The sequence below is a fragment of the Ambystoma mexicanum genome, chromosome 3q (assembly GCF_040938575.1).
Source record: "Ambystoma mexicanum isolate Mex_15411 chromosome 3q, UKY_AmexF1_1, whole genome shotgun sequence".
Classification (NCBI taxonomy): domain Eukaryota; kingdom Metazoa; phylum Chordata; class Amphibia; order Caudata; family Ambystomatidae; genus Ambystoma; species Ambystoma mexicanum.
Genome location: NC_090926.1, coordinates 1,253,073,416 through 1,253,085,896, shown reverse-complemented (window position 1 = coordinate 1,253,085,896; position 12,481 = coordinate 1,253,073,416). Strand labels below are relative to the sequence as shown.

Here is a 12,481-nt window from a genome sequence, read left to right as displayed (position 1 = left end):
ATGCAAGTTGGTGCATACTTCTCTCACCGTTGTATGGAAGAGTGCTCAATGTAGTCTTGTTTTCATAAGTGGATGCCTGTATAAGACGGTTTTCTTTTTCCTCATCAATACAGGATTTGCAGGCACAGGACCGAGCCCACCGCATTGGTCAAACAAATGAAGTGCGCGTACTTCGCCTCTGCACTGTTAACAGTGTTGAGGAAAAAATTCTTGCTGCTGCTAAGTACAAACTTAATGTAGACCAGAAGGTAATCCAGGCGGGCATGTTTGACCAAAAATCCTCCAGCCATGAACGGAGAGCTTTCCTGCAAGCTATTCTGGAGCACGAAGAACAGGATGAGGTAACTGGTCAGGAAGGGGTAACCGACTCGCTGGCGACTGTAAGTTTTCCTGAAACCCTCCTTGGGCTCCTGCCTTAGAAACATTTTGTCTGTGTTGTTCGCTTACTCTGCTTTGTCATTAGTCTGCCCATGTACATATATACTTTTATATATGTTCCCCCCTCCTGCACCTTAGTGCCCAAGCCTTAAACTACATGATGGTTTGCTAAGCACTGTTGCTTAATCTGCAAACCGGTTCCCCCTCTCCACTGGAACTCCCCATTTGATCTCTACTGCCTCATCGTGGGGACCACACCTGATGGGCTTCGGTTTTAGAATCCTTCCCTTTCTAACACCTAAGTCTGTCCTCTTTCTCCCACTCATATTTTTCACAATCATGAAAATGTGTCGGCTACATTTTACTGTTTGCTTCGTTATGAGGGGTTGCATAGACAATAATCTAAGACCTATGAAAGCCTCCTATTTGTATATTCTCTTTTTGCTGGATCCATAGAGGGTTGCTGGTCTGAAACCACCCATTGCAGGTTTCAGGCCTTCAGATAGTTGAGTCTGAGAATACGGGCACTGCAGAGATTAGAGAGTAAATAGTTCAAATCCTGTGTGTCCAACTAAGCCACTCGCATTTTTAAGTACAAAGATGGGTGATTTATAAATTTGAGCACCAAAAAGCGAATTCTGTTTGTGAGTTGTACTTCATAAACTGTTAATATCCTGGGTTCCTCATCCTTGGATTAATTTCTAAACCTGTAACCTTGTTAACCTTCATAGCACTGCCAGTCATTTGAATTATCCGGAGGATATTCATTTAAATTCACAGTTTTATCATGGCCCTTGCCAAGAAAGTAGTTAAGAAGGTAGCATGTGAAATGGGAGAGCCCTTGGTGAAGCTCAGACTCCTCTTGAAACTTTCGTTAGCTGTCCACCAGAATAAATGAAAGTCTGTGTCATACAACCTGTTCTGCCACAAGCTTTCCTTGCGGATAAAAGCGTAAGGCTGAGCGTTTTGGAGCACGTTCATATAGAAGCCTGCATGTGCTTTGTGTGGCGAGAACTCCCAAATGCTATTAACACAAAGCAAATTGATTTTCGTTGTCTTAACTGCTGGGCTCACTCACCATCATCCCATCAGCTGTAGAAGCATGGTAGTGCAGGCTGCAAGTGTGAGGTGGCTCGGGCCGCTCCACTTGCTAGGATCCTCAGCAAAGCCGGTTTATTATGGTGTGCTGCTCCTGCTAGGAGTGACCACACATGCTCAAAGCTGCTTGCTGTCCTCTTCACCTATTCCCACCTCCCTTCTAAATGCACCAGTTCCTTATCCCCAATTACCCTGCTTCCAGTGTATCCTGACAGGCCATACGGAATTCACTGTAACATATGTGTTCCTAACATGTTTTGCTTTCATGTTTGCATTGTTTTCAAGACCTCATTGTATGTGCTCTCTGTGCTTCCCTATCCCACATTTTCTCAAGATCCCAAAACACATTACTGATTTGTAGCCTTCCCTATAATCTGTAAAGGATTGCGTTTTCTAGAATGTATGTCCTGAAACCCACTTTTGATTTTAGTGGAGGTTGAATATGCTAAATTTCCGTTGTTTTAAAAAATAAAAAGCCTCCACTTGGCTTCATTGGCTTCATGATCCCACAATGGAAGGACATGTTCACTAATTTAGACTGCACTCAAATGGCTCCTTCTTGGCTGCAGTGGAGCACCAGTATTGTACATGTTTTACTCTTAGTAACTGGTGCTTAATATTGTTTTGCAGGTCCAGAAAGACCCTTCCTTTGATTGCAGGGCGGATACGTTTTCATGAAACCACAAAACAAACCTGGGATGGGAGGTGGTGGGAGTGGGGATAGAGGGCTTGTCCATTTGCTGCTCTTAAATCATTTTCTTGAATTAAGAGGCACCACACAGCTAAGAGGGTGCCATTGCATTAAAGTAGCTTCAGGGTGTGTCGTGATAAAATCTGTGCATTCCAGGCTGCCTGGGTTTTTGTTTTCTCCTCCCAGCGATGGCAATTGGTATATTGCATTGCATGCTCTCAGTTGTGGCTTCAACACATGAGAGATTTTAGCCAATGGGGCACAGTGCTTTCATCCTGCAGAAATTTCTCCTTGGAGAGAACACTGCTATTTTGTGATGTGCTCTAATAAACTGAAAGATGACTGTTCTAGTTTCTGATGGAGAAACTTGAAACCCTCCTTAGCTTATTTTATTTATTGCTCGTGGCCAGTCTCTCGGCCCAGGTGGTTGGTTAGTTGCAGGTTTACTGCATGAGTGTATTTACTTTGATGAATGCAAAATGCATTGGATGCAATGCCCTCATGTTAATGGTTCTGGGTAAGGCTCTGTACAGTTCTATTTTGAGTATTCATTGCAATTGTCATAATTGCTGCTGCTACTGTTACCTGGCGTACGGGTGCCTCACAAGTGAAAAGCAGTGCTTTATTTCCACAGGAGGAAGATGAGGTCCCAGATGATGAGACCGTGAACCAGATGATTGCCCGGAACGAGGAGGAGTTCGACCTGTTTATGGTGAGTAGTGTAAATCACATCATTGCAGAATTAAAAGATGCGCATTTGGATTTCTTGTACGTCCTGCTGCCTTGCCTCGGAGCAGAAGTCCTAGAATTGTAAAGAATTGTGTACCACCTTAGCCGCTGCATGTATTGGGAAGTAGATGTTGTGCGCGGGTCAAGAGTGTCATGGCATCTAGCCTTATTCTTAGGGAGATCTTGCAACAGCCAAGGGGTGTGAAACGATTGATCTCAAGGATACCTCGGATTCCAACCAAATGATAGATTAAATTCAGTTGTAGCTATGGCAAAACAGCCACGTCACACTCTAGGGAGGAAGGAATGCTGGTGGATGTGGTGTAGACGGGGAGTACAGCCATTACTGTACTTTAGTAAACCCCACCACTTCACTACCTTCTAAATCTCAAAGGCATGGTCTAGTAAAACATTTTATTTAAAAAATAGATAGGCAACATAAAAAAAATACTAGCATTCTTTTTTAAAACTTCCTATGTAAAATTTTGAGCTATTCAAGCTCAAAATTCGCAAAAGCAAGCACATGGGCGCATCCATTTTGTGAAATGGATGCCCTCCTGTGCTGGCTTTTGCTTTTGCGGCACTAATGAAGGAAAAGCCAGCCAGCTGTAGTAAACAAAAGCTACCGCTGGGTGGCTTTCCCTTCATTAGTGCTGTACGTGGAGGACGGGGACCGGAGACCAGAGCAGGAAAGCTGCAGCTGAATCTCAGTGCTATTTATTTAAAAAAAAAAATAAGCACTAGCTGGGTTTTTTTTTCTAAGTTTTCCGGGATGGAGGAGCCCGGAAAACGTAGGAATAAAACCGCAGCTTTAAAAACGTTGTATTTATGTATGCGGTCTATTGTGTTGGAAAACGCTGTGGTTTTTCTTTCCAAGTTTCTCAGGCTGCTCCGGCTCGGAGGAGTCTGAGAAACTCGGAAAGAAAAACCGCAGCGTTTTCCAACACAACCGCGTTGTGTTTCTGCCTGCTGTGGCTATCACTTTGGGTCTCCGGTGCTCCCTCAGGGGAGCACCGGAGACCCAAAGTGAAAGCCAAGGCAGGCAGAAACACAACATGGTTGTGTTTACATTGTGCAGTGTTTCTGCCTACAGCTGATTTCCCATTTGGGGCTGTCGGGCTCCCCACGGGGGGCCCGAGAGCCCCAAAAGGGAAATGCTAAATGTGCGTTGTTTCTGCCTAAATCTGCTTTCCAGAGCCCCAAATGGGAAAGCAGATTCAGGCGGAAACAACGCAGTTGTTTTGGAAAATGCTGCGGTTTTTCTTTCTGAGTTTCTCAGGCTCCTCCGAGCCGGAGCCTGAGGAGCCTGAGAAACTTGGAAAGAAAAACCGCAGCGTTTTCCAACACAATAACGTTGTATTTATGTTTGCGGTCGCTTCAAAAGCGACCGCAAACATAAATACAACGTTTTTAAAGCTGCGGTTTTATTTCTAAGTTTTCCGGGCTCCCCCAGCCCGGAAAATTTAGAAAAAAAAACCCCAGCTAGTGCTTATCTTTTTTTTTAAATAAGTAGCACTTACCGAGATTCAGATTCAGCTGCAGCTTTCCTGCTCTGGTCTCCGGACCCCGTCCTATGCGTACAGCACAAATGAAGGGAAAGCCACCCAGCGGTAGCTTTTGTTTACTACAGCTGGCTGGCTTTTCCTTCATTAGTGCCGCAAAAGCCAACACAGGAGGGCATCCATTTCACAAAATGGATGCGCCCATGTGCTTGCTTTTGCGAATTTTGAGCTTGAATAGCTCAAAATTTTACATAGGAAGTTTTAAAAAAGAGAATGCTAGTATTTTTTTTTTTTTTATGTTGCCTATCTATTTTTTAAATACATTTTTTTACTAGACCATGCCTTTAATTAGGGCCTGTGAATCACTCTTTAGCAGTATACTGAGAAAGAAATGTCGCACCTAGATGTATGTTGGGGGGCAGGAAATGTGCTCTACTAAGATGTATAGTGGGGCAGGAAATGTTGCAATAGACCAACTTGTGAAGATTAGCCATGTGTCATATTAAGGTAGAATTGTGAAGATTAGCCATGTGTCACACTGAGATGGAATTGTGAAGATTAGCCATTCGTCACATTTAGATGGAATTGTGAAGATTAGCCATGTGTCACATTTAGATGGATTTGTGAAGATTAACCATTCGTCACATTTAGATGGAATTGTGAAGATTAGCCATGTGTCACATTTAGATGGAATTGTGAAGATTAGCCATTCGTCACATTTAGATAGAATTGTGAAGATTAACCATTCGTCACATTTAGATGGAATTGTGAAGATTAGCCATGTGTCACATTTAGATGGAATTGTGAAGATTAACCATTCGTCACATTTAGATGGAACACAGTGAAGATTAGCCATGTGTCACATTTAGATGGAATTGTGAAGATAAACCATTCGTCACATTTAGATGGAATTGTGAAGATTAGCCTTGTGTCACATTTAGATGGAACACAGTGAAGCTTAGCCATGTGTCACATTTAGATGGAACACAGTGAAGCTTAGCCATGTGTCAAATTTAGATGGAACACAGTGAAGATTAGCCATTTGTCACATTTAGATGGAATTGTGAAGATTAGCCATGTGTCACACTGAGATGGAATTGTGAAGATTAGCCATTGGTCACATTTAGATTGAATTGTGAAGATTAGCCATGTGTCACATTTAGATGGAATTGTGAAGATTAGCCATTCGTCACATTTAGATGGAATTGTGAAGATTAACCATTCGTCACATTTAGATGGAATTGTGAAGATTAGCCATGTGTCACATTTAGATGGAATTGTGAAGATTAACCATTCGTCACATTTAGATGGAATTGTGAAGATTAGCCATGTGTCACATTTAGATGGAATTGTGAAGATTAACCATTTGTCACACTGAGATGGAATTGTGAAGATTAGCCATTCGTCACATTTAGATGGAACACAGTGAAGATTAGCCATGTGTCACATTTAGATGGAACACAGTGAAGCTTAGCCATGTGTCACATTTAGATGGAACACAGTGAAGATTAGCCATTTGTCACATTTAGATGGAATTGTGAAGATTAGCCATGTGTCACACTGAGATGGAATTGTGAAGATTAGCCATTGGTCACATTTAGATTGAATTGTGAAGATTAGCCATGTGTCACATTTAGATGGAATTGTGAAGATTAACCATTCGTCACATTTAGATGGAATTGTGAAGATTAGCCATTCGTCACATTTAGATGGAATTGTGAAGATTAGCCATGTCACATTTAGATGGAATTGTGAAGATAAACCATTCGTCACATTTAGATGGAATTGTGAAGATTAGCCATGTGTCACATTTAGATGGAATTGTGAAGATTAGCCATGTGTCACATTTAGATGGAATTGTGAAGATTAGCCATGTGTCACATTTAGATGGAATTGTGAAGATTAACCATTTGTCACATTTAGATGGAATTGTGAAGATTAGCCATTGGTCACATTTAGATGGAATTGTGAAGATTAGCCATGTGTCACATTTAGATGGAATTGTGAAGATAAACCATTCGTCACATTTAGATTGAATTGTGAAGATTAGCCATGTGTCACATTTAGATGGAATTGTGAAGATTAGCCATGTGTCACATTTAGATGGAATTGTGAAGATTAACCATTCGTCACATTTAGATGGAATTGTGAAGATTAGCCATTCGTCACATTTAGATGGAATTGTGAAGATTAGCCATGTGTCACATTTAGATGGAATTGTGAAGATTAACCATTCGTCACATATAGATGGAATTGTGAAGATTAGCTATGTGTCACATTTAGATGGAACACAGTGAAGATTAGCCATGTGTCACATTTAGATGGAATTGTGAAGATAAACCATTCGTCACATTTAGATGGAATTGTGAAGATTAGCCATGTGTCACATTTAGATGGAATTGTGAAGATTAACCATTCGTCACATTTAGATGGAATTGTGAAGATTAGCCATTCGTCACATTTAGATGGAATTGTGAAGATTAGCCATGTGTCACATTTAGATGGAATTGTGAAGATTAACCATTCGTCACATATAGATGGAATTGTGAAGATTAGCCATGTGTCACATTTAGATGGAACACAGTGAAGATTAACCATTCGTCACATTTAGATGGAATTGTGAAGATTAACCATTCGTCACATTTAGATGGAATTGTGAAGATTAGCCATGTGTCACACTGAGATGGAATTGTGAAGATTAGCCATTGGTCACATTTAGATTGAATTGTGAAGATTAGCCATGTGTCACATTTAGATGGAATTGTGAAGATTAGCCATGTGTCACATTTAGATGGAATTGTGAAGATTAGCCATGTGTCACATTTAGATGGAATTGTGAAGATAAACCATTCGTCACATTTAGATGGAATTGTGAAGATTAGCCATGTGTCACATTTAGATGGAATTGTGAAGATTAGCCATGTGTCACATTTAGATGGAATTGTGAAGATAAACCATTCGTCACATTTAGATGGAATTGTGAAGATTAGCCATGTGTCACATTTAGATGGAACACAGTGAAGATTAGCCATGTGTCACATTTAGATGGAACACAGTGAAGATTAGCCATGTGTCACATTTAGATGGAATTGTGAAGATAAACCATTCGTCACATTTAGATGGAATTGTGAAGATTAGCCATGTGTCACATTTAGATGGAACACAGTGAAGATTAGCCATGTGTCACATTTAGATGGAACACAGTGAAGTTTAGCCTTGTGTCACATTTAGATGGAACACAGTGAAGATTAGCCATTCGTCACATTTAGATGGAATTGTGAAGATTAGCCATGTGTCACACTGAGATGAAATTGTGAAGATTAACCATTCGCCACATTTAGATGGAATTGTGAAGGTTAGCCATTCGCCACATTTAGATGGAATTGTGAAGATTAGCCATTCGTCACATTTAGATGGAATTGTGAAGATTAGCCATGTGTCACTTTTGGATGAAATTGTGAAGATTAGCCATGTGTCACATTTAGATGGAATTGAGAAGATTAGCCATGCGTCACCTCTAAATAGAATTGTGAAGATTAGCCATACAGCACATTTAGATGTATTTGTGATTGTTGGGTAAGATTTTCATAGCAATGGTAAATGTTCCTGATGGCAGCGATACCTTTTACTAATTCGGTGCACCTTTACCGCATGCTATGCTCACAGCTGCAGTAAAGACACCCAAGGGTGCTCATTTTACCAGAATGACCCCTGTCTTGTTTTTTCGCTATTTTAGTGTTTCTCGTCCATCCTTCCTCTGACATCCAGGGTGGGAAATTTCCTTTGTGTGATTTTCTTTTTTAAAAATCTTCGGCCCAGGTTCCAGTCTGTCTGTGAAGGCAGGAAGTGAGGGAGGAGTCCAAAACTCCACAGCCCTTTGTCTTCCTCCTTGCCTGAATGGGGACAAATCCCAGTGAGGGGCTGGCAGTCCTGATTGGACAACCAGACTGCCCCTTGTTGTAAAATGCAGGGAGAGAATAAAGAAGTTGTGCTGTAATTCCTGTTAAATACCCCGAACCTGGAAGCTGAAGAAAAGTCGAACACTGGAACCAAAACCGAAGAGGATGAAGGAAAAGCATCTGAGACGATTTCCTGCGACCAGAGAGCCTGCTGTGTAACCTGAGCCTGCTGTAACCCTTCCTTCCAATCGATCTGGGATCTTTGAAAACGACGACCCTGACCCAGAACCTGGTGAGACACACTAGACTCAAGAGGACCTGCATTTTGAGCCATCCCACGTCGTACTGTGACCTTCCAGGGCTGCAATACCCTGGGACCTCAAGCCATTGTGCATTGCCCCGTCTTCCGAATCTCGCTGAAACTTTGTGGGCATCCTGCTGGCTCTCCAGAGACAGGAATCAAGTCCAAAAAGTCCCCTCACCAGAGTGCTCGACCTTGGTAAAAGACGAAAATCCGACAAGCGATATTCTGTCTTCTGTGCTCCGGAAATAGTCGCCAAATCCACAGAGCCGCATCCAGCTGCAAGGAAAACCTTTAGAGCCTTCCCCGTTGATCCCTGCTGCAAATTCCTTTCCATGGTCCTGTTTTCAGTCACCACGACAAGGAATCCACCGACCAGGTTTTTGGATGCAGATCCTGAAGTTCTCCTGCTGCAAAATCTTCTGTGCTGAGGTACTGTGCTGTTTTGGGTATTTACTTGCCTTAGGTCTCTGGTGATTCCTGTGTAGTTGTTTGGCAAGAATTGATGTATTAACCCTGTGGGAGACTAAAGGACCCTTGTCCTCTTGGTATTACGTAACCCACCTATTGGTATAGGTATGTACTAAACAAGTTGGTAGTGTGACTGAGCACCAGCCTTATCTCAAGAGGGGTAAATGTGAGCTGTAGAGCTGTAGCATTGACATTCGCAAATACAAGTATCCAAATAACTCTTACACTCAAGGTTTCTAGTAAAAAGAATTATTTATTTAATGGTCAGTTTTAAATGAGCATTCTTTAAAAAGGGCAATGTATGCAATACTCAAATACTTTTAAATACGTCTCAGAACCACCACAAAGCTAGTAGATACTCTTTAGAGATGCTTCATACACACTCCCTACACCCTGAGGTGACTTCGCTAACTACGACAGTAATGGCATTTATATATGACTTGAGGTTGTTAGAAAGGAAAAAAGGGAAGGAAATAGGTTCTCAGAGCATGTGAGCACTTTTAAATCTCCCAATGAAATCTAGATAAAAACCTTTCCCAGCAATATTAGTTAAAAACCAATGTGTTGCCTATGAGGGACAGCAAGAATCAAAATCAAATGGAATAGAAGAGGCTGCAGTGAGTCATGACAGCCAAAGTCAATTGGAGCAAAGTCTATGGAGCCGAGGCACTTCTTCGATAGTAAGTCTTGCACTAAGAGTTTGTTGAAGAAAAATCACTGTAGGGCCACAAGCTGTTACACTTGTGAAAGTTAGAGCTGCGATCAACTCTAGAAAAGCAGCTACTGCAAGTCTCAACTGAGAAGAGAAAGCTACAGACACTGAGGTAAGTTCCCCAAGTCAGAACAGTATCTTTGGTTAGAGGAAGAGGGACCAGCTGCCTTCTGTCTGGTTGCAGCGATGCAGATCCTGTGTTCCTGGGCCTCCCACTTGTGGACAAGAGGGAGGACGTCTGGGGACTCCTGCGGCAGAAATTCGATGGTCGGCGGCAGCTATGGGCTCTTCGGATCAGCACCACTTTGTGGTTTCAGCGCTCTGTAAACCGCACCACTGCTTATCTCGGACACCAGTTGGACTAAGGTTTGCACAGAACTGGTAAATCTTCCTGACCAGGTTCAAGCCCAGAACATTTTGCTTTACTAGTGGGATATTTTTCCTTAAATACCTCAGTGAGTGGGAACCTTTTTCCACACTCAAATAACATTGAACTCTTTTTATGGGTGTCATTTTTAGGACTCTCCATAGTGTCTTTTTAAAGTTATCCTCTTTAAAAACTTATTGGCAATAAGTGCCTGTTGTTGCTGGGTTGCTCTAGGGGCTCCCTGTTAGGCAATGTGTGAATGCAGTACCCTCTGGGAACACTACAAATAACTGACTACAGGTATAGGTAACCCAACCTTTGGTATAAGCTTGTACTACACAGTTTTGGTACCGTGTTGAGCAGCCAGGCTTATCTCAAGAGGGGAAATGTGAGCAGTAATGATGTTACACAGAGGTTTACAATCACAGGTGGTCAAATAAACTTGCACTCAAGGTTTCTTGCATAACAATCTTAATTTATCAGTCAGTTATAAAGCCTTCTTCAGTAGGGAGCAATAGAATTGTAACACACAAATATACTTCAATTCTGTACACTCTGAGTTTTGGAAACCGACAAGACCCTTTTGGGATGGCCCACAGACGCAACCTACACCCACAGGTGACTTCAATAACAAGGGTGCTGGGGACATTAATATCTAACTGTTGGTATTCAGAACACTCTTAAAAGTTGGTAAAAGGCAAAGGTTATTACAAGACAAGAGATCACAAATTTAAGCAGGGCCAAACACTTTTAGATCCGCTTAGTGAGTCATGCAATTCAATAGGCTAAGCCAAAGTCAATGGGCAAAAGTCATGGATAAGATGAAACACTTCTGGTAAGTAAGTGGAAAAGTCTTTGCACAAGTTCTTAGGCATCTTTGATGAAAAGAAGAATCAAATGTAGGGCCACAAGCTGATTAGATTTGTAAATTGTGGATGTTACAAGCACTTCTACAGCAAGAGGTAGGTTCTCTTAGACTTGTTTTACAGTACCTTAGTAAAGAAGAAAAGATGCAGCTGATGACTTCTGTTCCTGTGCAGCTCTGCAGATCTCGCTGTTCCTGGGCCTCAGTCGTGGGGACAAGAGAGAGGACATTGGGGGGACTCCTGTAATGCACTGGGACTGTCAAGACTTGCAACCGGCAAACTTCACTGTCGGTGGCTGTTTTGCATTTCAGCTCCTCGCGACTACCGCAAATAGCATCAATGTGATTCCTGGCTGTCAAAATGGAATGTCCTTGCTTCTGGGGTCCCGCACTCTACTGAGGGCTCAGACTTGGTCAGTCCTGCTTCCTGGGAGTCCGGAGTATCTTCCAAAAGCTTTAGGCCAGCTTACCAGTAATCCACTCAATCTGATGTCCCTCTCAGTGGCTATACGGTTTCCTGCAGCAACTCTGAGGAACTTCAACCAGCTCCGGGATGGGTGTCCAGGTGGCTTACTTTGGAGTTGATTGGTCCCACCAACTCAAAGGGAGAAATCGTCCTTGCAGGGGCTTCTCTGTCGATGCAAACTTGGCATTTCGGCACTGCAGCAGGGCTTCACCGGGCAAACCATCGGTCCAGGAGTTGCAGCAGGCGTCCTCTTCAAGTTCTTCTTCGGTTCTTTCGTCCAGTGGTCGACTCTGCTTTCCAAGCCAAAAGCCTCGCCTTTTATTCAGTTCTCTCCCATTCATTCCTGCCTAGAAGTCACTCATCCAGAAGGGTGGCTATCCTTGCCAGACAGTCAGCCAGCCAGCCAATCACTGTGAAGGACCGGAGGGGGCGGTGGGGGGGGCCTGTACTTCTGCTCTCTATATGGTGGAGGAGAGGCACAAGAGGACCCTTGCCAAGATTCTCTATAAGGTAGCAATGGACGAGCAATCGAGGCCTAGCTTCTCAGGAGGTGATGCGGGCTGGTTCTTAAGTACAATGTAGTCCCCAAGCATGCACAAAGGAATGTCCGCACACTGTATTAGTTAAAACAGTGTCTTTATATAATTAATATTCAAGGTTATGTACAATATCACAATAAATCACTTTGTACTCGGTTATCTATAATGGCAAATATACAGTTCTACGTGGTACCACAATTACTATTAGATCTCTTTAAAGTGCATCAACTGTACGGTTAAATGTCACACAAATCAGTGCGTAGATATAGGAGGAAAGCAGTTGGTTAGAACAATTGGCAGAATACTGACCCCGATACCCAGACACAGTTCTGTGTGGAGATCCCCCCCCCAACCTGGGCAACGTGTGGAATAAAGATATATCACAAGCTCTCCAGCGGGATCAGACAGGCGATGATGCAGACGAGAGCGTCCTTGGATCAAGAGTTCTTGGGCAAACGGGAAC

At 42.6% G+C, this 12,481-nt stretch overlaps 1 protein-coding gene across 4 annotated transcripts in view; it reads left to right on the top strand.

Moving 5' to 3' along the window:
• SMARCA4 (SWI/SNF related BAF chromatin remodeling complex subunit ATPase 4) overlaps window positions 1–12,481 on the top strand; it is a 648,210-nt gene that overhangs the window by 336,076 nt on the left and 299,653 nt on the right. For 2 of the 4 annotated variants that reach the window (XM_069604251.1, XM_069604249.1), the window contains exons 26-27: window positions 114–341; window positions 2,802–2,879. In XM_069604251.1, the coding sequence (XP_069460352.1) occupies window positions 114–341; window positions 2,802–2,879 (306 nt within the window). Of the gene's footprint in view, window positions 1–113; window positions 381–2,801; window positions 2,880–12,481 lie in introns of all 4 variants that reach the window. The other 2 variants (XM_069604250.1, XM_069604248.1) reach the window with 1 other exon arrangement.